General features: G+C 31.2%; 2 protein-coding genes across 4 annotated transcripts; one reads left to right on the forward strand and one right to left on the reverse strand.

Moving 5' to 3' along the window:
- Positions 1 to 252: 252 nt before the first annotated feature.
- LOC148628979 (vacuolar protein sorting-associated protein 28 homolog) lies at positions 253 to 15,921 on the reverse strand. 3 transcript variants are annotated; one of them, XM_088541826.1, is made up of 10 exons: positions 13,777 to 13,848; positions 11,447 to 11,503; positions 11,077 to 11,111; positions 9,607 to 9,644; positions 8,013 to 8,102; positions 6,973 to 7,075; positions 5,813 to 5,914; positions 3,923 to 3,976; positions 2,794 to 2,885; positions 253 to 2,335 (listed from the first exon to the last, which is right to left on the reverse strand). In XM_088541826.1, exons 5-10 carry the CDS (start codon positions 8,090 to 8,092, stop codon positions 2,215 to 2,217), a joined length of 552 nt encoding a protein of 183 aa, XP_088397952.1. In that variant the 5' UTR covers positions 8,093 to 8,102; positions 9,607 to 9,644; positions 11,077 to 11,111; positions 11,447 to 11,503; positions 13,777 to 13,848; the 3' UTR covers positions 253 to 2,214. The 3 variants fall into 3 exon arrangements, with proteins under 3 accessions (XP_088397952.1, XP_088397961.1, XP_088397943.1); XM_088541835.1 differs by lacking the exons at positions 11,447 to 11,503; positions 13,777 to 13,848 and adding an exon at positions 15,900 to 15,921; XM_088541817.1 differs by lacking the exon at positions 11,447 to 11,503 and having other exon boundaries at positions 13,777 to 13,884.
- On the forward strand, positions 14,070 to 24,860 carry LOC148628980 (calcium and integrin-binding family member 2-like). Its single transcript, XM_088541848.1, has 7 exons — positions 14,070 to 14,206; positions 18,017 to 18,051; positions 19,974 to 20,079; positions 20,346 to 20,493; positions 21,667 to 21,776; positions 22,578 to 22,666; positions 23,073 to 24,860. The coding sequence occupies exons 1-7, from the start codon at positions 14,156 to 14,158 to the stop codon at positions 23,092 to 23,094; spliced, it is 561 nt and encodes a 186-aa protein (XP_088397974.1). The 5' UTR covers positions 14,070 to 14,155; the 3' UTR covers positions 23,095 to 24,860.
- The last annotated feature ends 765 nt before the right edge of the window (positions 24,861 to 25,625 follow it).

The following is a 25,625-nucleotide window of genomic DNA, read 5'->3' on the forward strand; positions in this document are numbered from 1 at the left end:
AAAATTATCTGAAAACTTGACCTGCTTTCACCAAGCCAAATGATAAAAAATTATCTGAAAACTTGACCTGCTTTCACCAAGCCAAATGATACAAAATTACCTGAAAACTTGACTTGCTCTCACCATTGGTAACACAGGTAAAAAGTTTACCTAGTGTGAACAAGCAGAAAGCCATAGAAGTAAAACATATTTATCATCAAAATTCATTCTGCAGTAAGGTAATGTATAGATTAAAATCAAAACGAGCAACAGTTTATGATACAGAGTTTTATTTTTAATACCCTTAAATGTTATTTATTATCATGTAATACCAGAATATATAAAGTGTATTACCAATGATTATTTACAATTTTCTAATTAATAACTTATATGGGTAAAAAAGAAATAAAAATATGAAATATCAAATGTACTTACTGGATACATTTGGCAAAACACTATACTCGGCGTCACATAAATAACATACTGTTAAAATTTGAATAAAAATATTTTCTACGACTTTATTGACACCAACCGTCGTTTAAATTGTCTTAAATGACTTGCTCATTCGTTTAGCCAAACAGCTTCTCAAAAACAAGTCGCTTATTAGCTTAAATCATGCGTAACAAATCCTTACGGGAAAATCCCATACTAATATCCGCCATGTTGGTTTTTACGGGACGATTTGTTTACAAACGAAGTTCATAAGTTCCCGTCGAACTCCGGTGACAATCGTCTGCTTGATCAACTTCTCGGTATTGTACGTTGTTCGCGTAAAATAAATCCGAGATATCCGAAATAACGCCGAAGTGCATTCTGGGTTTTTCGGTTTTTGGACAAACCATTGAAACGTAAACAAAATCTCCTAGCAACCCGATCACTGTAAACATGGCCGACTTTTTACAATGTAAATATTGGCACCTAGAATTAAAATCTGACCAGAATTTAACGATTCAATATTTAGGGAGAAGCCGTTTGGCTAAACGAATGAGCAAGTCATTTAAGACAAATTAAACGACGGTAGGTGTCAATAAAGTCGTAGAAAATATTTTTATTCAAATTTTAACAGTATGTTATTTATGTGACGCCGACTATACACAAAAATAACTAAATTCATAATTGTAGTGATTTTGTGTTTCTTAGTCCACAACTATTCTTGGAGCCAATGAGTGTTTAAGTGTCAGCTCATGACAGATATTTTATAACAATTAAATAAAAATAATATATCAAGAATAAAAATAACATAAGTTAAGAAAACACTCTTGGTTAAGCAATAAAGACATATTTAGACATAAAAGTTACAATCATCTTATTTCTGAACACTAGCACAAATTTCACCTGTACATTTTATATACAGTGAAACCAGTCTCTCCAGTTTTAAAGGAAAAAAAGTTTTAAACCTCCAGTTTATGGGAAGAAAACCTCCAGAGGTTCAGTTTAGACAGGTTCCGCCATTATATTTGAAGTAAATGTCTTGACATAACAGCAATCTGTTGAATGAGTTTATGTTAGTGTTCCTCAATAGACCTTTTTCATATTTTTAATTGACTTGATTTTTTTTTTTTTTGAAAAGGGAAGTAACTCTCAAAGCCTACAGACTGGTTTACTGTCCAATTGGAGCAATGGACAGCAGTAGACTTAAAATTCAAATGTTTGACTTGTAGCTGCAAGATGTACTTGAATACGTTTTGAAAATTAATTTCATTTAGGTGTTTACAAAAGAGAAAATAGCTTGAGTTTCAAAGAAAAATGTTTACTGTACTTCCATTTCCCAATGAGACTGCCAACCAGGTTGTCTTGTCTTGGTGGGTAACGTCCCTTTGAAAAATTTGTTAAAATGGCTTGCATTCCATAAATATGAAAAACGACTATTACAAATGGTCTAAGTAACAAACAATACATGTCTTTAGAGAGAGAAATTTTCAAAAACACACTGTTGATCCAGCAACAGTGGCATGAAGATTTAAAAAAAAGAATCTGAACAAATCATGACAGTTAGTTGCATTTGTCCATTCTAGAAGTTGGTAACAACAGATAAACACATTACACAATACATGTTTTACATTATAACATGGCAAAATACTTATTATTTGTCTTTGAAATCTTGACAAGATATACAGAATCATATATCTGTCAAGACAGTAACAACTACAACTGCTGTCTGTTGGTTGCAATTCGGAGTAACTTCCCCTTTCAGATGGCTGCAGTAGTATAGTTACTTCCCCTTTCAGATGGAATTTAATGGTCATGTAAGTTTCTATTGAAGGCATTATAAGCACTGTCTAAATCAAATAACATTTGTCTGACTTGACCATCATCTAGTTCATCATGAGCTGACATTCCACTTAGAGTGTCTAACCTGGAACAGAAAGGGGTAAAATCATGTGCATACAATATACAGCACCAACAGTCAGGCTGTATATTTGAAAGTGTGAGCAAGCTACTGTAATAAGAGGACAAAGTCCTCATAACAGTAATCAATATGAATTTAGCCTTTGACCTAAGAAGCACCGAGAGCCCAATTTAGTGTGACAAGAAGATAGTCTGTAAATACAAGTAAGGATCTTTACTAGTTTCATATCTTTCACTAAAACAAAATGTTATCTGCAGATCTTTAGTATAAGTATAAAAACTGTACAGAGTATGAATAATAATTGAATCAATGCATTTGTAGTTATAAAGTATGTATACCCTCAGTGTATTGGATGGACAGAGTCCAGCTGCTGCCGTACTTGACCTTTCACCATTAGTGACACAGGTAAAAATATCAGTGATTTATTACACAGACAACATAGTATTGATAAGAAGAGAACATACCATTTCTTAACTTTTTCTTTTCCTTCAAAGTTTTCGGGCAGTATACTCAGTCTACTCATGGTTTCGTTTAGCTCCCTCAAATCTGGATGGATCTGAAATACAAAATGAGCAAAAAAAAATAACTTCTGATATAAAAATTAGAGTAACTTTAGTGGCCAGGCTTGTTCTGTTTGCCATTAATGACTTAAAAGATTACATTTAAAAGATTTCATTTGTAAATTGAATTAAAAGTATTTGTATCTGGATAAAATATAAAAACAAATGAATGAATATGTTTTTGTTTGAGAATAAATAGTTGGCACTTCCTGAGTTAATGCTTCTTTAATTCCTTCGGTAATAAAAGGATTGTATCAAAAGAAGCTCTGCTGTTGTATGTCAATCCTTCTTTTACACCTATGAATTGCCCTAACTTTGTGTGATAAGACACTTTTGAAAGAAGCTTAAGTGATTCCACATACCCTTAAGAAGCTTAAGTGATTCCACATACCCTTAAGGAAAAAGTACATGTAAATATGAGTATTTTCAGCAGAAAATTTACCTAATAGGAAGTCAGTTAACCAAATATTTGTAACTAGAACTTTAGTTCTTTAATCATCAATTTTAAGTTTTTATGTAAAGCCAGGTAAAAATGCCTGTATGACTTCTCTAAATTATAATGTTAAGTTTTTCCATTGTAGCCAAAAATGGGACGGGCATTAAATAAATAAAACTTCTGGTATGAGTAGATAATGTAATGTAGTACTGATTATTGGTTTTCATAAATATACAAGTTTATTGAAATTACTGTTGCTTTTTATATTTGAGAAATACAATGTTTTTGGTAGAAATATTTCATTATACAAAGGTTCAAGTTATTTTTCATTTCTCCAATTTTTTTCAAAGCATTAAAATATACTTGGTCAGCAAGCTGATAAGCAATCTCTACTTCTTAAACTGTAATTTTCTGAAAGAAATAAATTCCAGCATTGATACTCTAGGCTAACATCTATACCTTCTGTCTGTTTCCTTCTATTATTTATGTAAATATTGTGTTTTCTGTTTATTTATATTTTTGTTGTTTTGTATAAATGGATAGCCAGAATATACTATATTGAAATCCTTAACCATTGTGTTCCTATGATATTAATACCTCATCCATAGCTCTGATTTCCAACCTTAGTTTATCCATTACTGTGATAAAAAGCTGCAATAAAACAAATGTGAAGACTTTTAAGTACTAGTCTATATAAGTATCAGACATAGGTGACACAAGCATGTCAAAAACCCATCCAAACATAGGTGAAACATGCATGTCACAAACCTACCTAAACATAGGTGACACATGCATGTCAAAAACTCATCCAAACATATGTGACACATGCATGTCACAAACCCATCCAAACATAGGTGAAACATGCATGTCACAAACCTACCTAAACATAGGTGACACATGCATGTCACAAACCCACCCAAACATAGGTGACACATGCATGTCAAAAACCCATCAACAGTTACATACCACAGACCAAATCTACATATGTCATTTGGTGGTTGCACTTTTGAGATAAAGATACCGTATATCAGGAAATGTTTGTGTAGGCTTTTTTTCACGGTTTGAGAGGGGAAATAGCCAGTAAATTTTTGCTGTGTTTAAATTTTGTGTTTCAACAAAACATGCACAAAAATTTCCCTGTACCAATAAACGTCCTTAGTTGAAGCAAGATTTCCAGAAAAAGGAAGTAGTTTTACATTGAGGATCAATGAACCATTACATGTGTAAAAATAAATGGTGTTTTTTCAGACACTGTAAGGGACATTTAAATTAATTGGTAACACAACCTTTTGATTTAATTCAGCTGAATAAAGAAATAATGAATAACAACAAGCTATATTTATATACCATGAATATGCCCAATTCTATATGTTATCCTGGGAAGAAAAGACGTTTAATTAATGTTCGTCATGAATTGATATCCATGAAACCATGAGCTATCTGGCAATTATTTAACTTGTCAAACAAATACTGATACCTTATCAGGGTGTCATAATGTATTGTTAAGTTAACAAACTTATTCTGTAATTGGCTTTTTGAGAAAAACTTTTTTTAGGCAAAAACCCAAGGGGAAAGAAGATATTATATTTCAACACAGGTTTCCTGATGGATTCCTTTTTGAAAGATCAAATATTCCAATCTTTAAGGGAAATTTTTGCTGTGTCTAATTTTAGCCTTTTTTATGTTATTGCGAACAAAGCAAAAATTGCACACACACGCCAAAGAAATTACAGTATATGGATTGTATATGAAATTGGCACCTTGCAAGAGTTAGTGCTCTTTATTTGCTTGTACCACCTCTACCATTGACTGTGTCTGAATGTCCTTTAATTTGTATTTTAAACAGTATAAGCTTGTATGGAAACCCTACTGTCAATGCATATAACACTTTTTTTTTGCAATTGACAGCTTATTTATCATATTCACTCAAAAAAATATGGACACAAATATCTTCTATGAACTCATAAAGCTGTTTAGTACTGTATAATACACAAAAAAACATTGCTGCTTCATAAATATTACTAGTATAATACCAGTGAATATGTTGAATATCCTAAGTGATAATATTCATTTGAATATCTCCTATACAAACCTTAAGTCTCTCTGTTTTTTCCTTCTTTTTTGGTTTTTGGTTTTTGTTGTCTATCGCTTTTATTTTTTCTTTGCTATATCCTGTCTTTCAATTTACTAGTCTTGGTAATGGCTCGTTCATCCCCCCACCCCTTTAATGATATTTTGTAATATTTAAAAAAGGTCGAAATTAGTTTTGTTTCACACTCATAATAATATGTAAATATGTGGCATCAAATGTATAAAGGTGTTGATTTCACAAAAAGTTGTAAGTGTGAAATTGATCATAAATTTTGACGTCACAATGCTATTTTAGGTTGTGATGTCATTACTTGCGATCAACTTTACACTGACGACTTTTTGTGAAATCGACACCTGGATAGAGAATGAAGCTATTAAATAAAGACACCAACATACCGAGACGATATCTGCTATACATCTACTGGTATTGCCTTTGTCATCCTTAATTGTTATTGGTCTGTCTTCCTTAATTCTCTCTAAAGCAGCTGGACAATCAAGCTGAAAAGTATACAACAAAATCATTTACTTTGCAAGGTAAAGTATGCAAGTATGGAAAATTTAGCGGAATAATTCTATTATATACTCATTAAATTGAATTACCATTCTCATATAAGATTCATGACACATGTAATCTTTTCCTTTCACTTAATTATGCATTTTAACAGCAATTCTAACATGGCATGGTTCAAAGCTTTATAGACCTCAGCCATGGTAAAAAAGTGATAAACACATGAGCACCATTTCATGCAACTAATAGTCTGCATCTATTCAAAAATATGAAGAAACTAGTCCAATCAGAATTGAAATAAATCACGGAAACTCCATTTTATCATTGTTTTACCACAGACTGGCCATTTATGTTGTTATTTAACCTCTTTCTTTCGCTCAGGATAAAACAATGCAACATAAATGGTCAGCCTGTGGTAATACAATGATAGATGAAATGTCCATGATTTATATCTTAATCAAAATGTTGTTAAGCAATTTGTCAAAATCAAATGAACAGTTTTAGAAGGCCAGTGTAAAGTTAAAAATAGACACACCAGATAAAAAGGTTGACAGTGGTTCACACATTAAAGAAAGCAATCTTTTCTTCCAAGTTTAACATTAAAGCTGATTAATATGATAAAAAACAGAAAAGGTACTGTAAAAGTATTAATTTTCGTGGTGTATTAATTTTCGCTATTTTGCGGTCAATATAAAAGCACGAAAAATAGTAACACCTAAATTGACTTCAAACACTTTATAATGCATATTCATTTTTGAAACCACAAAATTGATACAGGCAAATATGTTGACTTGACAGAATCCACAAAAATTAGCAACGGCAATTTTAATATGTTTACAGTAAGTCAATTAAAATGGAAACAAATCATAATTAGCTGAAGGAACTGATATACTAATTATACCAGTAGAATCAATTGGGTTTCCCCCTATAAACAGTTAGTGGTATGTATACTGATGACATCCATACTTGGTACATAATGAAACTCAATTCAGCTTCAAAAATCACCAACATATATCTACATGTCTTAAATATCTACCACAGTACATACTCTGTATTTCTTCATGAAGTCTTCAACAGAACTAAATTCACTTTGTACTTGTTTGATAGCAATCTTGTACTGAACTAACAGTTTAGAACAGGCTGCAGTATACCTGTAATACAACATCAATAAACTCACAGTTTAAAACTGGCTCCAGTACACCTGTAATAAAACATTAATGAACTAACAGATTAGAACAGGCCCCAGCACACCTGTAATAAAACATTAATGAACTAACAGATTAGAACAGGCCGCAGTATATATGTAATAAGACATGAATCACACACTAACAAAAAAGCAGGAGTAAAAATCATTGGCTATTAAGCATATTAGAAAAAAATATATATTTCATTAGGTATGTATGGCCTTGCTCTTTGACTAACTAAATTTTATACTATACTCCCCAAGTTTAAGATAGAATAAATTTATATGATGACTAAAAAGTACACAATATATCTATCCAACAAAAGACTTTAGCAGAGTTGAGTTACTTTAAAAGTATGCAGTTCCATAACAAAACTCTTAAAGATTTGTTTAATCAATAGGTTTGTGTCCAAGTAAAATTCATGATAGGTATGATGTAACCATACCTTGATGGATAACTAATTGTAAAATAATCTGTACACAAATAAATTGAGGCTGTAAAGAACCTGAATCTCTCACCTGGAGAATTTTAAATCAAGTCACCAACTCATTAGATCATTAAAACCAATAAAAAATATCATTCAAAGAGGTCCTTACACTTACGATATTCCTCCCCCCATATTTAGCCACCTGAGCCAAAAAAAGAGGCTCATTTGTAGAGGGCATTCAGGTCATCATCACTATTTTGATTCAAAATATTGGCACCTAATGCTTCAGAGAAATCTTTTGCAGCCATCATGTTTGATGAAATGGAATCAAAAGTGGATATTTTGTAGAAATTCTTCCATACATCATTTCTGTTCAGTGTAGTTTACATTGGACAAGGAATTTTCATGTAGTTGAGCAATATGTGAAAAGTTTACAGACCATGGATGCAAAGTCATGGCATAAGCTGCTTCACTTACTCTTTTGCAGGTATTGCATCTTTAATGTAAGCTTTCTCTAAACTTTGAAGTGTGTTTATCACAGCATAAAGGTCTGCCATGTTATCATACCTACAAAAAAGTTTTATAAGGTGAATAATTATTTTCAAAACAATTCACAATATGTGATTGATTTTCATGTACGTCAACATATGCATCCTATAACATATTTGCAGTCCATTACATCAACAGAGATGTTAAAAGACAATAGACACTGGGTAAATTGTTCTTTAACACAAGATTGAAGAAGGACTATGAATTCTTACTCTTTTTTCAATGAAGGCAATTAAGTGCAAATCATATGATTCACCCTGTAATTTAAGCTACAATTCCATTCTGCCAGTGAGGCAAATGAGGTTGGACTTGTTAAACTGTGAATCTTGAGATTGCAAGCCAGTCATATGTCAAGGAAAAAAAATAATGCTAAATTTCAAACACCCCAGAACACATGGCATATAATAGGATGCAACCAAACAAAGCAAATCAGTTAGCCAATCTCAACAATCTAATTAAAATAAGATTATTGATTGTTCCATTCAGTCACTTTATGTATGATCTAACAACACTCCATTCTACTTTCTCAGTTTCTGTTCTGATATCTGTTCTGATCACCCAATCAGATTTCACCTATCATGAATTTGAAAGCATTATTCAAAGGGAAACCCAGAGGATTCTAAAAAAATCATAAGAACAGAAAGTAAAATGGAGTGTTGTTAGATCTTAAATACAGTGACTGAATGGAGCAATTGATAGGTCTTATATCAGTTAGATTGCCAAACACAACAGAAAAAAAGCTACCAGAAGACATCACAAACTTGTATGCATTTTGACCTTGAAATATGAGGTCAAGGTCATTTTTACTTTCTAAATTAGAAAAATTTACATAGAAAATCCTTAAGGTATTTAAAAAAATACATATTACGGATGTAAAACACACAAAATCAATACAAAAATGTGCCACGGTTTTGTTACAAAATGGGCATTTTGGATGCTGAGAAAAATACACATTTAGTTTGAATCTGTGATTGAAGAATACAAATATTAGCCATAAATAGTATGAAGCAGCCAAATATATTGAAAAAAAAATACCTGCCTTAAAAGATATAGAATTTGTAGATACCCATTTAAGAAATGCCAAATTAACAATATTTTTTTATTTAACTTGGCACATTGCCAATCTTCAATAAAAACAAATATTTTTGAGATAAACCTGATTTAAATAAGTCAAATAATAGAAAATCTTGTAGCATTTGCATGAATGAAGGGTTAAAAAATGGAAACCAAAAAATGCGAATTCTTGCCTTTCATTTTATCACTGAGCTTCAAAATACAGAGTGTAAAAAAGAGAAATGAGTGTTACTAAAAATGGCAACATTTCAAAATCCAAATAAATGTAGAAATCATGCCTCTATACTATTCTCTTGAAGGTAAATGTTCTATTGGAACAATATGTTAACATTGCTTTTGGGCCATTTTGCATGGTTTTCTCTAAGACATGCACTCAAATGAAGAATGATGGATATTGGTATACCACTTTCTTTCATGGAATTACCCATATTAAAACATAAATACTTACTTTTCTCTTTCTCTTGCATTTCTGTACAATTTTACTTCCTGAAAAATTCATATATGACCTTAGTCACAAGGAAATACAGATATTTTCTCTATAATGAACATACTTAATTTGGCTTAAGATTTACAGAAATTTCCCAGTGGAAGGTTCATTTTTTATAATTTTCACCAAGTAATATGTAGCCATCCATCTGATAATCATACAAAATGAGAATAGATATGTACTTAAAATAGGCCACTGATTCTATTTCAATAGTAACATACTTTGATGCATCTTTTATTTGTGTAATTGACAAGCCATCTTCTAAAAGACATTTGATGTGAAAGCCATTACAGAATGAGTTTCCGAAATAAGAGTTACAAATGTATCCCTTTACAAGTAAATATTAAGGTATTTCATTGATTTTTTTCTGACCAATTGAAGGACAATATGAAATCATTGTTGAATTTCTGTGCTACATGTATGAACAACTAAAAAAGTTTATTCACAGTCTTCAATCAACTTGTACTATAAATTCATATTATTGTATTTCAAGATTTTGTTTTGTTCATTTTAAAAAAATTGGGATTTTAGTCCTGCTTTAGTTATCCTGCTGGGGCAACGCTGGATGTAATGAGCAACATTTTTCTATCATACTCTTTCATTTGTTTCTCATGAACCACATATTTCGTCATAAACAAAGGCATCTAATGCATCACTGAGTAAAGTAAAATGTATATTTCTACTGCTGTTATTTATTTTACACTGTTTATTTGACAAAGGCAACCAATTAGAAATAAGAGTTACAAATGTATCCCTTTACAAGTAAATATTAAGGTATTTCATTGATTTTTTTCTGACCAATTGAAGGACAATATGAAATCATTGTTGAATTTCTGTGCTACATGTATGAACAACTAAAAAAGTTTATTCACAGTCTTCAATCAACTTGTACTATAAATTCATATTATTGTGTTTCAAGATTTTGTTTTGTTCATTTTAAAAAAATTGGGATTTTAGTCCTGCTTTAGTTATCCTGCTGGGGCAACGCTGGATGTAATGAGCAACATTTTTCTATCATACTCTTTCATTTGTTTCTCATGAACCACATATTTCGTCATAAACAAAGGCATCTAATGCATCACTGAGTAAAGTAAAATGTATATTTCTACTGCTGTTATTTATTTTACACTGTTTATTTGACAAAGGCAACCAATTAATTTTCACTGTTAATTCCACAATAAATTAAAACAAGCCAAGATTTTTTTTTTTAGATTTTCTGTCTATGAAAGATGTTAAAATCTTCTCAATTAAAGTGAGTAGGTACATGAATGATTCAACGGATTTAATGGAAATTCTTTCAGCACAGAATCACATTGTTAAATTTTCTGTATACTGAACTAAATGCATTCAGTGATGAATGACCATGACAAGAAGCATGCACAGTACAGATGTTGTCTTAATAAGCAGCTTTTCAGATTTTTTGTCACATACCTCATAAAGTGCAGAGTTATTGGCAGCTGCTGATGCTGGAATTAAAATAAAAGGTTGTTAAAATTTTATAGATACAAATGTAGTTACATGTCTATTGGAAACTATAAAAAAAAAGTTAACCAAAATCAAAAATGGTTAAGTTTCCAAAAAAAGCATACTTCAGACATCAGATATCCATTACTTACAGTTAACATGTTTAGATTTGCTTACATGTACATCATCTTTGTTTTTGTTCTTTTTCAGGGTTTCAAACTTAAAAAAATTTAGACACATTCAAAGCACATTGTACATTTGTATCTGTAACAAAATTGGAAAAAGAATAAGAAAGGAGTAAGAGTGATCAGGTCATTACATATTGTGCAATATGTACCTGTACCAAACTTTTATGTCAGACTTTTACATCACATTTCTGTAAAATTCTTGAAAGCTGAAAGTTGATCTACATGTATGAATAATGTATTTTCTTAATTCATTTTATAATTTTTTTTTTCAATGCTTCCCCATTCACTAAATCTGACAGATTTCCTGCTTTAAAAAATATTTTACATTGTATGTATAAACAGGACATCCCATTTCAAAGCTTCAAACTAAAAATATACTCCAAAAGGAAGCCTAAATGATTGTATTAACAACTTGGTCCACTATACTTACATTGTATGTCCATAAATAGTATCAATATCCAGTTTGTACCTTCATTCAAGAACGTAAAAATAACATCATGGCAGCTCTATTTTCATATACTTTGAGGGTTTATTTTAAATGTGATTGTGAACTAAACCAATCTTTGCTATTATCGATGATTGAATACATATCAAATCATAGCTTTTTCCAAGATAGGGATGAGTAAAACAGTCTATACAGTATGGTGCCCAAATGTTTACAAAAATTACATATCAGCCTTAAGATTGTCAGACAAATTTCAGATCATGAAAATTAAAAGAATTTACATGTAAAAGGACTATGCAAACCATTCATGTACAGTGTATATCAGGACTAGGTAAACCATATTCTCTTTTCCAAATATTCAGGCTCTTTGAAATCTAGGAGGTGTAGCTAGGTGACGCTACATATGTGCTTTTTGGCGAAGAATTCTAATAGCTAATTTGAAATCCTTTGCAGCTTATTTCTTCTTTCTTTTATACAATCTTTTGAACAGTTCATGCAAAGCAATTAAAATGTTAATTTCTGTATTCAAGGATTTCTACAACTGAAAAACAAGGATTTTTCCATCTCTACAGATGGACTTGGTAGTTCTAAATGGCTTCCTCTCAAATTAAATTCCTTCAATCACATCAAAGATAAGAATTGGAAAATAGTAAGAATAACATAAGACAGTGACTCCTCATCCAGGCATTCATGGACAGTGAGCCTCTTCAGGCTAAATGTCCACACATCCAGTTTGCATCAATAACATACAGTAATACTGTCAAACTTATCCATAAATGTACATGTACAACTATTTATGACTTCGCGACCTGTGTTCGCATTTAATAAAACGAACAGTTTTTTAATGAAATAAATTAAAAACATTCCCCTATTGATGAGGATTTTTAAGAAACACAATCCTAAGTGGGAAAGTTTTAAATGTATAGGTAATGGCAGAGTAGGATATGAATGAGAGAAATACTTTGTGTGAAGAACTGTCACAAATCTGTATCCAAATACGTTTTTAAAACTTTTAAGAGAGAGAAGACATGTGAGAGATTGAAAATTAGTGCTGATCAGAGTTATGATGACTGGTGCTAAACTTGAAGCATTGTCTTTACCAAATGTCTCAAAAATTTCTTGTAATATTTTGGGCAAAAATGTAAATATCCAATGTGTTAAAATGTACTTCAGTGCTTACACATGGGATGATCTTAAAATTTTAATTTCTACTAAGAAGGACCATCATGGTCATCATCATTAACTTATCGATAGCTACACATGTATCCATCTGCACCATGAGAACTGATTTGTTCAATGTGTTATAGCTTTCCTATCCTCTTTCCTCCAACCTGAGACTTGACATTTTAAGAGGACCTCGGCTAGTGTTTCTAGAAAAGCAGAGGATGCTTACATATACCTTACAGGTGCAGCTGGTCCCTGCTCCCAGATTTTAGTGGAGTCAGCGTTGCTCAATTACTTTTGTTGCGTTGTACATATTATTTTGGTTATTTTATGTTCTTTATTGTGTGAGTCAGTTTTCCATTTCTGGTCTTCGAGCATGGATTACATTCTTTAGATTTCTGCTGGAATCTAGGTTCCCTTGATTATTCTTTCACAATTAAGAATTGAATTTATCACAATTTCCACATTACTTCCGCAAATGAAGCATTTCTGTCATGATTCTGAGTGTAATTGTCTAAAACTGGATGCATGGATGATTAGCCTGTGGAGTCTCCCCATCCATGAATATGTGGATGCCACTACCATAGAATAACGTCTGATAAAATGAAAGGGGATATTAATTCATGTATCTTTGAGAGTGTTCCAGGTTTCGACTCCCTCAAATTGATTAAGAGGAATATAATATACATGTAGAGAGAACTACATATAATTTAAGGAGCCTTAGGCTTGATATCAACATAAGATCCTTCCGACCCGTAATAATAATATGCCGCATATTTTGAGAGCTATGTTTCTTTTGGAATTTTTGTTATGGAGGAACTTCTGTTCCGTGACAACCAGTACGATTAAAGTCCTGGCATTACAATTTACCCTGCTGATTCGGAGGAACTTGGGCAAACATCACTGATAATAGTTATTCCGTGTTTTTTTCCCAAAGTTGCGATTATTTGTGATAATGAGTCATCTCCCCTTTACAATTTGGCGGAACGAATATATAAACAAAAAACTAAAAACTGTTATCAGATATATTTGTCATTTATTCTTTAAATAAAAAAAAATTCTACAAATAATTTTATCATTAACATTCATAAATATTCAAATGCAATATGTATTAAGCATGCTTATACACATTTTGATAATAATTCGTTTACTTCTTTCAGCAATTACTTTTATATAAACCTTTACCCGGAACTAGGGAAAACAACAACAGTTCTCTGACTGAGAAAAAACATCACAGTTATTTACAAAAATGGGGAGCTCCCAAAGTGTATTTTCAGAGCAAGAATTGAATGACTATCAGGTAATCTGGAAGAAAAGTTACTAATCATGTTGGAATCTCGAACTCGATGTAAAAACAGTAGAAATTGAAAATGAAATACTCCTGCACGAAGTGTGCTATTTTTAGTTATTTGGTCTAAGTTTTTGACCTTTCTCATTCACGTTAGGGTTTTTTTGCACATTGTCTGTACTGACAAGTACAAAATAACAAGTAATAGGTTTTCTACATAGCTCGCTTTCTCTTAGATTTGTCCAATATCAGGGGCTGCCCTGAAAAATTGCCAGCTGCCAATTTTCAGAAATTGTAGACAACTTAAGTGTCAGAAAAAAAGCTAGTCCGATTTTGCTTTGACCCTGCAACCCTCCTCTTTTTTATTTGGATATTGATATGTCGGGTTGGGGTTAGATCTATGTGCTTTAAAAATAGTTGGTGATTCAGCGGTATGCGGAGTACTGCCCTTCGAACACTTCTAACAACTTTCGAGTTGAAATTGTACATGTCACACCTACCTAGTTCGATTTTTGAATCATTTTCCTGTATTCTGATAAATGTACCATATGTGCAACTAAAATTTTATTTATTTTTATTAAGGTTTTGATCATTTTTCATGAGAGACCCTGTTTTGTTGATATTTTAAATAGCACTACAGTACATGTGAAGTAACACGAGACAAGAGTAGGTGCAGTTTGTTACTTTTGGGAGGGAACAGTAGTGGACACTTAATTTTTCAGCGGAAATATGGAATTCTCTTGTTAGATTCTGGTTTTCAAAATCGTGTCTGCTCTGTTCTGAACAAAAAGTAACAAGCTATGCCTATTCTCTTCTCCTGCCACTTCACATGTATTACAATTCAAAATTTGCCTCAGAATTTCCAAGTGTCTATGAATTTACTGGTACTAGAAGTCTAAGGGATTTCACAAACAGAATTTGCTGAACTAACAGGTGTAGTTGGTTGACTGCTGGTTGTATTGGTGGGGCTGAAACCAAATGCAGACAAATTTGCACTTTGGACTTATTGGGCATCGAAAAATTTAATTTTCACTTCCCCTGACAAGCAATTTTTTTTAAGTGTTCGCACGCAGGTGTTCATGAAATATGTTAAATTCCTTCTCATAATTTAAAAAACCATCAAATACCTTGAGTGTTACTTCAAATGCATTTGAATTATCTTTGAATTTTTCTTAAAATCAGATTTGCATTTGGACTTAAAAAGGCCAACATGGTTCTCAGTTCTATTAAAAAGATATTCACAAACACAAGAAATAAAAATATATACAAAAAAATAAAACAATGCAATAGCTCTTTATCACCTCAATACATATAATTGCTTTGTAATCAAATTATCGAAATTGATAATTATAAGTCATTGTCATGTTTCATCGATCATCAATGTTAACTAGTACATAACTTGACACTCAACCAGCACATGTTATCAGGCGGAACTTACCTGAGATGAAGTGTAGGTGATTTAATCAATAACATGTGTGACCCATTTTCTGTAAATCACAATATATACAACCTAGGTACAATAAAGAAGTGCCAGTGAGTGAATTTTGTTGCCAGGTCAAATAAAAAATTGCAATTTACGATATTGGTGAAGCCCAATATGATCCCTGAATATGGAAAAAAAATTCATGCAAATTTTGTTTTGATAATGAAACTATTGGTATTTTGTAGCTAACTTAAAAGGCTATTTTTATATAGTTGTACTTACAGAATCAGGGTTGTTTCCCTCCAAATCTTTTTTGGTCCTGGTGGTTTCTCCCTAATTTGAGTAGATTTATATACATCAAAACAAAATGATGAATTTATTGTTTCATTGATCTCAAATGCTACACTTGACATATTATGTCCCAAAAATAATTTTCTATTTTTTTAGTCTTTTTATCCACAACATTCTTAATTAATGAATTTACCAATCTTCAATACTAAAATCTTGCAGTCAGTACTTGGTAAAAAAAATTATTTTTTATTGAATTATTTTACCGTAGGCATAAATGTATAAGTTACTGCCTCTTGTGAAAAGCATGTAAACATGTTTTTTGTTGTGTTATTTTTTCTACTGTAATACACCAAAATTTCAGTAAAATAGATGATTGGTACTAATTACTTCTTTTCTGTAAATATGATTATTGTAGGACTTTTTTTATCACTGCAAACATGTTTATTGAACAATTTCCCTTTATTTTCTTAATCAACACTTTAAAAACTAATTAATTTAATTACTATAACTTTATTTAATAAAAACATGTATCATTTACCTGCTAATATACTAGTGTGAATCCATCCACCAGTTAGGGCAAAACCACTTTGGCAAACAGCTTAGAACTGGGGTGAAACTAACCATTACTGTATTTACTGGAGCCCAATGTAGAAAGTGCCTACAAAATATTTCTGGATCATGAATTTTCAGTGGATTCTATATATCTTTGTATCATGTTTTTTTCTGATCTAAAATACCTCTAAATATACACAAAATAGATCGGTCTTTTTAAGTTACCTTCATGTATTAGTAAATTAGAACATTTCTTTCTTTTTTTCTTTTCTATTGTTCTTGTGTGCCTAGTTTAAGAGCCACCATCCCATGCGTTGTGTGGATTCCCATCCCATTCACTCTAAGGATTGGGGTAGCTAATAGTTCGAGATAGCACTTTTGATATACATTTGTATGCTAGCTGATTTGGTTGATAGAATGCTTTACCATGTTTAAGTTGATGATGAAAGCTTATGTAGAATTGTGTACACATGTGTTCACTGACTTGAATACAATTTACCTTTTCAAAGAGGTTCAATTGCTCATATTAAATGGAACAAACATTTTTATTTTGTTTATTTCACAACCCTTGTGTTCAGTAACAGTTATAACATGAACATGATGAACACTAACTCATCTTCAACTGACATCAATAGTAAGAAGGAAACAAGAGTTCAATGTATTAATTTTCAAATAGTAGAAATGAATTTGATTGTAAATAAATTTTCTCTTTTTTTTTTTTTTTTTGAATTTGAAAAAAACTTAAGAATTTTAAATGGACTTGTAGGAATCCAACACAAAATAGGGGGCTTACAAACTTCAATCTATAATAGTGCATGCACAAGTTCAACTGAAAGAGGCCCTTTAATGCTATAGTGATTGTCTCATTCATACATTACTATAGGAAAACCCATGCAGTTTGCATAATATGTCCCAAAAATGTCAATTCATACATTGTCCCACATAAAAAAAACCCCATGGGGATTTTCAAAAGTTGGCAGGTATGTGACTTTCTCAAAATAAGTTTTAGTTAAAATAAAAAAGTGTTTTGATTTTTTAAAATTGTATAACAATTTTTAAACCAATGTGCCCTAAAAATCAAACATTGCGACAAAAAGTACCCTTTGAAAAAAATTACCATGCCCTTTTCTAATCCCAGATTTAACACTACAGTATCAAGACAATTACATTTTGTTTACAGTTGCATTTAAAAACTCTAAAAAGTAACTTAATGATATTAAATTACTTAATCTTTTTCGTATTTGCTAAAACTTTTAATTAAGTTCAAGATTAGCAATGAATGGTTAAATTTGCAATAGTTTTCTAAGTGATTTCTGATCTTCAAAATGAGTCCATTGCAAATGATATTCCAGCATCACATGTACAAGATTTATCACATTTTATACAATGGATAATTGTTCAGGTGTATATTACAACCTGGATTGCTGAGTTGCTTCTATTGGGACCTCTTTGTAATTCAACCAGAACAGAGTATTGGAAGTACATGTAAATGTGCAGCCTAATACATATCATATTACAATACAAGGTTGACTTATTTTGTTTTGCTTTTATTGTAGGACTTGACCTATTTTACCAAGAAAGAAATATTACAGTAAGTATTATTCTGGTGCATTGAACAATTGTAGATCTCTCTGAACCAAATCTCTTTTGGATGAAATACATTTGTAACATATTCAGTTTACTTACATCCATAATGCATATAGTGAGCATTCCATGATACCTGTAATTGATTTATGTAGGCAGTAATACTGCTGGCCTTAAATACAGGTAGAGGGCAATAACACATTTCCATTTCTGTCAGGCCCTCTGTATTTAGAAAAAAGATACATGTAATATTATCATAATGGTCTTATTTTTCTTCAATCCCTGTTTATAGTTTAATCTAGAAACTATACATTGAAATGCTTCAGACACTATATCATGAAATGATTTGTTAAAGGACCAGTTTCACTGGGTCCATATTAATATGCACTTAAATGTCCTTTAAATTGTCCATCTGTCCCTCCTTTGTACTAATATTATTCTGGTAAAATGTGTTTTCTTGGAAAAAAGCTTTCTTACATTTATAATTGTTTTTCCATTTTTTATTTTCCATTTTTGAAATTGATAATTAAGAAAAGCTGCTTTGTTACAGTGGGATTTATTACTTTCATTGTCGGGGCCTTTCAGAGCTTACTGAAAGATGTGTTTACACTTATTGAAGACCTTTTGGTGATCTCTGAAAGTATTAACTATTTTGTATTTATGCTATAAGCTGATGCATATGTTACATTTCACCATATCCGTTCCTTTCTATACCCCGCGACACGAAGTGGCGAAGTATTATGTGATACACTCTGAAAATTTGCACTCTGTCCCTCCGTCTGTCCATCCCCTAGCAGTTTCCAGTTTATAACTTGAAAATGGATCAATCAATCTTTTTTTGATTGATTGATTGTTGGGGTTGAATGCCCGAGCAGCAATATTTCAGCTATATTTAGGCGAGTCAATCTTTTTTTTAAATGTTGTACAGTTGTTAAGTACCATAAAATACAGGTCAAGCTCAATTTTCAGTAAAATCCAAAATGTAGTTTTCTATTTTGAACATTTTGCCAAACTACTGAGCAGAATTATATGAAACTTTGCACAGACGTTCCTTAGGGTATCTTGCACTAAAGGTATGTTTAGATTTTTTATTGATCCAACAGTAGTTTTCCGCAGATATCTTCAAAAACCATAGGTTTAGTCAAATTCTGACATGGATAAAAGTGTTAAGCATGATGAGACCTATCTGTTGTAAATTTTCATTTTAATATATTAAGCCATGTTGGAGTTATTGCCCTTTTTCAACATTTTCTTTGCTATTTTTAATGTTATTTCTTTCAAAAATCTTCTCCTGACACTACTTGACCAATTGGAATAAACTTGGTATGAATGATCCTTGAGGTATCCTGTGCCAGATATCAAAGTTGTTAGACGACTGCTTGTAAGGGTTATTGTCCTTGCAAGATGAAAAATGCTTGTTTTTTTTTTTTTTAATACAATTTTCAGCCAATGTCTTGAAAACTATAATAGTATGGAAAAAAACTCTCAATTACTGAAATGATCCTTATGATATTTCCTACCAAAGCCTTTTTTGAGCCAAAATTGTTAGAATACTTCTTTTTAAATTTATTGCCTTTGGAAGACCAAAGTTAACAAGGCGAGCAATTCAATCTCCTGTGAGTCTCTTGTTTCTTGTTGCAGCTCTTTGTTAAATTTTTCTCTCAAGACAGAAACAAACATGTATGCTTGTTTCTAATTTATGCTCAATGTGCAATTAAAAAAATACAATTTGTTTATACATGTACAATGTACAAAATGTACCATAGAACTTAAAACCGGATTGAGTTTAATTCTTTTCACATTCAATCATATGTTATTTAATATGCATTTATCTAGAAAAAGAGTTATGTGAAGTAACATGTATGTGGTCTTATTCATATTGACTATGATATGTAAAGTCACATTTAGTTGTGTTGTATACATTTTTAGTGTGTTCAAAAGATATAAAGAACTATATGGCGAAAACACAACAGAAGAGAGTGCTAAGTCTTCCTCTCTGGGTAAAGATAAAATTCTGAAACTACCTGAATTAAAGGTTTGTATGTTAAAATTTCTCTAAAAATTAGCATAAAAAATAAGGTGATGATCCACCTTTTACAAGTCTGAATTCAGGTAAAAAAAAAGTTGTAGTTACTGGTAGTCTGGTACCCTAATCAAAGTTTTAAGTGTGGAATATTACTAAAAAGTTTATTAAAGGAACAGTTCAATGAACTGTGTTTTGCAAAAAGGTAACAGCTATCTGCAAAAAGAAAAACTAACATGTAACAATTGACTGGACTTAAAAATTTCCTTTTATTACAGGTTAATCCCTTCAATGATAGAATTGTTAAGGTATTCTCATCCAGTGGAGATGGCAACATGACCTTTGAAGATTTCCTTGATATGATGTCTGTCTTCAGTGATGGAGCTCCTAAAAATGTCAAAGTTGAATATGCTTTTAGAATTTACGGTATGTACTTATGCATGTATCTGATAAGCTTTAACAATAGTACTTTTTCTTATGCATTGTATATGGAATGCACACCATTTTAGCAAGTTTATCTAAGGGATGTAACCCACTAACACATGACAACCTGGTTGGCAGTCTCATTGGAGAAAGGAAGAACAGTAAACATTATTTTTTTTTTAAACTGAAACTATTTTAACTTAAGTAAGTACATTTTTGTACCTGAATGATTTGAAATAAGTCATTGAAATTTACTTAGTACATACAGTACCTGAACCAATCCGTGCAACAAAAATTGCGATCGGTCATCGATCACTGATCAGTTTCCGGTCAGTCATTGATACGTCAAACCGACCCATTTAACTGATGATCGTTGTTTTGTTTATTAATTTTACACATATTTAAATAATGTAATAGGTATAAACATTAATTTATACTTCTATCTTACATTTCTTTAATTTAAAACAGATCTTACGTCATTTTACATAACTAAATTGCGATCAGATCGGTCATCGATCCGTCAGCGATCACTCAGTCAACGGTCATTGATCCGTCAAATCGTTGCACAGATCGGTTCAAGGACTGTACGTCTACTGATGTCCATTGCTGCCTGGGATAGTAAACCAGACTGTTTGGTTGGAAAGTTACTTCTCTTTGCTAAAAAACACTGTCCAAAAAGTCTTAAATATGAAAAAGGATTTGATTTGAGGGATCTGTGATCTGTTTAGTGATCCAAATCTAGGAACAAATTTTACATTGTGGTACGTTGGATTCCACTTAATTAAATACCTTTTAATTGAATATTCCTGTTAATTAAATCCATACTCAAAACACAAAACCATTCTGTATCTTATCTATATAAAAATTCTTCTTACTCACATAATAAATAGCTCAAAAATTTAAAATTCATATTAATTGTATAGATCTGTATTTTTTTACTTTATTCAAAAATGGGTGAAACATCAAAGCATTTTAAAGGAAATATGTCAGAAATAGTATACAGAAACTAATATGAAAAAAACAACACAGATGATTTTAAGAAAATACAGTACTTAGATTAAGTCATTTCTTTTTAAGGTTAAGTAATCTAATACATGTATATTTTAAAAACAAATTCATGTTTCAATATTTTATGGAATACAGTGATCAAATTACACATTGAATTATTTAATTCAGATTTTGATGAGGATGATATGATATCTAGTGATGACTTGAAGGAGGTTGTAGACAGATTGACAGGCGAACAGAAACTAAATGGGGATGAGATGCAACAACTCATTGATAATGTATGTTGTTAAAAATCATAAATATTCAGACAATAACTGTATTTTATTTTAAGAGTCATCTATAATTGTGGATTTTATTGTCAAAATTTGAGTTACTAGAGACACATCAGCATAACCAGTAAATAGTTATTTACTTTATTGTGAATGTGTACCATCAAATTTAAACAGTTTATGAAATTAGTATACACATCAGAAAAGTGCTTGTTTCTGGCCCCTTTTTGTGCCAAACTCCAAACAGTTCAAAAGGCATACCCCAAAATCATTCCCAGCCATGTGGTGTAAAGACCTACACACTAATTACACTTACACTCAAGTTATTGTCCGTACTCCAAATATCAATGGATACGATATTAAAAACTACAATTTTTTTTCATTCATATGACCAGGTAAAATGAAAGCAACTCTCTTTCATTGAGCTCCACAATAGTCTTCATTGGTGACTTGGGTCAAGTTGTTGGATAAGTCCTTATGTTTAACAAAAAGTGATGCTCTGTGCAGTTTTATCTAATATATATATCACTATTATAGCTTGAGAAAAAACTATAAACTGATGAAATGGTTCTTGTTGTATTGAAGGCGTACAAAGTCTCTAATCAGTCTAATGATGTGTGGTTGGGCCTCAGTACTATAAAATGATTTTATTTTTCTGCTTAATTATCAAATTACATAGCTACTAGAGTTTTAATTTTATTCTAGATGAGCTATTCAGACTTTTTGGGAATATCTTATTTTTCTTTATCTTCTTGTTGGATTCTGCTTCAACTCTTTTCTTTTGCATTGAAATTTTTATCTCTTTTTCAGATCTTAGAAGAGGCTGACCTTGATGATGATGATTCCTTATCATTTGCAGAATTTGAACATGTCATTTCAAAGGCTCCTGATTTTGTCAAGTGAGTAATTTTTGCCTTAAAGACATTGTATGATGATGAAATATTATACATGTGCAAGTGGCAGAAATATCATGTGGATCTGTATTATGTATTTGTTATATATAAAAATGCTAACTTTGTTAGTACATGTACTGGTAATCTATCTGATGTTTACAGGACTTAAATTTTTCTTCCTCTTCAGTAGAAAATACAAAATCCAACCATGTATCTTAAAAAAAATTACAGAATCACATATTTATTATATTATTTACTAAAAAGATTTGACCTATGTGAGAGACTTTTTTGGAAACAAGAATTACTTGTTTGGCTGAAGATTGATTTATATACTTCAGAAAGAGATTTTATCTGTAAAAGTAAGCATTGATGTATATTTTTTTTCATTTAATCACTTATATTTTCATTTCAGCTCCTTTAGAATTCGTCTTTAAAACAGGAACTGTGATGGACTGTGATCTGATAAAACATTCTACAAATGTACAGTGTTCTCTACAATGAGGATTTTAGTTTCTGATAATCATGATTACTTAGTCTTATGGGACTCAGGTGTAACAATATCTTTTTTGTACATCTTCGCTATCATTTTCTATTAAAATAGAATCGTCATTATAAGTGTTAATATAAGGGCAGTTATTGTCATCATTCACTTTAATTGTATGTAATGATAAGAAATCCTTTTTCGTCTTATACTGTAATAATTTGTTTTTTATTTCTTGAATGTTCAAGGAAACATTAGTACAGTTTCTTTTTATGGCCTTGTCTGATTTTCTTGCATAACTGGTACTGTTTGTGAATAACTTCAATAATGTCATGTACATTTAGTAGCAAGTGTTGATGATAATTGTACTTAACATTTAATGTTATTTTTGATAATTAATAACCACTGACAATTCTGATCTAGGTTCATTTTATTGCTTTGTTTTAAAAATTTACACTAGTTCTGCGCATTTTTTACTTGAAGATTTACAGGTTGTTCCCCAAAATGAATTTTGTGATTGGGTATTGTCACAGTCTGATAGAAAACACATTTGAAAAAAAAGTGTCTTGCAAAAATTTGAGTTTTTATACTAGCTGTGCTATATCACTACTCGAGAAAAAATGAACTAAATATTTCCAGTATGGTTGTTTCATTGTACTACATGCAGTCCTGAACAAAAATTCAAACTGGTAACATTCTATTATCATATTTAGAAATTCAGCCTAGTGGTGGGGTAGGGTGGGAAGGGGGGCAAAAACACCTCTAAGTTTATCTTATTCTTTGTCCAGAGAAAAAGACAAAAAAATGCTAGACCAATCAGAAAATTCGTCTTTGATAATTAGATTTCTTAAATGTACAGACATCTATTTTTAAATTATATGTTTTTATGTGAGTTCTTTTTGATTATGGTTAAAGATGTGCAATAAATTTGACTACAAAAATAATTAATGTGCTGTTGTCCTATTTTAAGGTAACAGTCTGTATATATACTAGTCTGTTAAAAGTTTACCCATTTTTGTGGCACATATTATAGTTATTTAAGCATACTATTCTACAAGATAGATATTTTAATTTCTGACACAATGTCCTGCCTCTTCAAAGTACTAGTAACTTGAAGTTAGGTAGATTTACGAACTTGAATGACTCTCTCTCACATCTAAAAAAAAAATACTTCCTTTATTTTTTGCTTATTTACTTAAAGACTTCTTGCAATGGTGTATTCAGAGGGGTGCAGGGGGTTGGCTTCCACCTCCCTACTTTTTATTGGAAAATTTGTCACTTTTATTTGTAAAATTGACAAAAAATGGCAAATAATGTCCTAGCATCCCCTGTTCTGAGGAAACCAGGCTGGCACCCATTCTTTTGTAAAGTGTCTAGTGTTTAAAATTATGATTTATACAGTTCTAATTTATTCTTTCCATCCATTTATCCTGGTAAGTCATTGAGGTTGTGAAGTAAGGATAAAAACTGGTGATTTACGATAATTTCATTAATTGCTTTCGTGTTGATGTATAAATATACATTGTATATGTTCTTTCTTAGAATTGTATATAGTTTTATTTTATGTATGCTTAGCAGCATGGAGAAACCAGAGTAAAACTTTAAACTGATTATATATGAATTATATGATTTTAACATTGAATTTAAATCTGTCTTATATCATTAATCTATTCATTTATCTTTTTTATATATTGTTTGAAATAAAATATTTAAGTTTAACTTTTTGTGATGTCCACAACACTTGTTTCATGCACTGACAAACATGATGTTAATCTATCATACCTTGAGATAGCAGACTAAATTTTGTGTTGATCTCCAGTATTTCACATTAGCCCTCATATGCCTTTGGTAGAGTACTACAAGTTCTGGAGGAATTTCTTTCTTGTATTTTTTTTTTATATTAAAATAGTTGTTGAATAAAGCTGTTCATAGGTTATCTTTCTCAGAGCACTTGAAATTAAGGGCATCAAAAGTGTTCTGAAGTCTCATCTTGATTGACAAAGGATGAAAGGTTACAAATTAAGCACAGCTCCACAATAGAATCTTGCAAAATATCAAAAAACAATTCATGCAGATCTTTTGCCAGGAAACAATTTTACTAGAAATAGCACAGGTGGCCTAATAGAAAATATTCTGAACAAGGAGAGTGTCATTGAAAGTTGGATATAGATGACATTTACAGCGGCGGGGTTAAAGTACTTTGGTTGATCACATTTCCCCCTTTTAAATCTAGCTACTGTGAAAAAAATATAACACAATTAACCATACCTAAAAATCAGTTCAAAAAGGTTAGAGTCCCTTGTTAAAATTTAAATAAACTGAACATACAATACACAAATGCACAAACAACGGACCACTAGCAGTTAACTGACATGCCAGATCATAAGGAGTATATTCGCATTTTTTTCTGCTTCTGTTTCTGACTCATAATGTGAATTATTGATTGAAAAAAAAAACTTGTAAGGTTGCTACGAAAATTACTCT

This window comes from Perna viridis, chromosome 1 (genome assembly GCF_037379345.1).
Source record: "Perna viridis isolate PV_CMFRI_1.1 ecotype Kerala chromosome 1, ASM3737934v1, whole genome shotgun sequence".
Lineage (NCBI taxonomy): Eukaryota > Metazoa > Mollusca > Bivalvia > Mytilida > Mytilidae > Perna > Perna viridis.

What these genes read in the sequence shown, in the direction of transcription:
- LOC148628979 (XM_088541817.1), bottom strand. Translation starts at nt 13,807, where the DNA reads ATGTTTGCCCAAGTTCCTCCGAATCAGCAGG. An exon ending in GATGCAATACCTGCAAAAGA is followed by an intron (nt 7,076 to 8,012) that starts GTAAGTGAAGCA and finishes GTTGTATTACAG; the next exon opens with GTATACTGCAGCCTGTTCTA. An exon ending in ACTTCATGAAGAAATACAGA is followed by an intron (nt 5,915 to 6,972) that starts GTATGTACTGTG and finishes TATACTTTTCAG; the next exon opens with CTTGATTGTCCAGCTGCTTT.
- LOC148628980 (XM_088541848.1), top strand. Translation starts at nt 14,156, where the DNA reads ATGGGGAGCTCCCAAAGTGTATTTTCAGAGCAAGAATTGAATGACTAT. An exon ending in AAGAATTGAATGACTATCAG is followed by an intron (nt 14,207 to 18,016) that starts GTAATCTGGAAG and finishes CTTTTATTGTAG; the next exon opens with GACTTGACCTATTTTACCAA. An exon ending in ATATGCTTTTAGAATTTACG is followed by an intron (nt 20,494 to 21,666) that starts GTATGTACTTAT and finishes TATTTAATTCAG; the next exon opens with ATTTTGATGAGGATGATATG.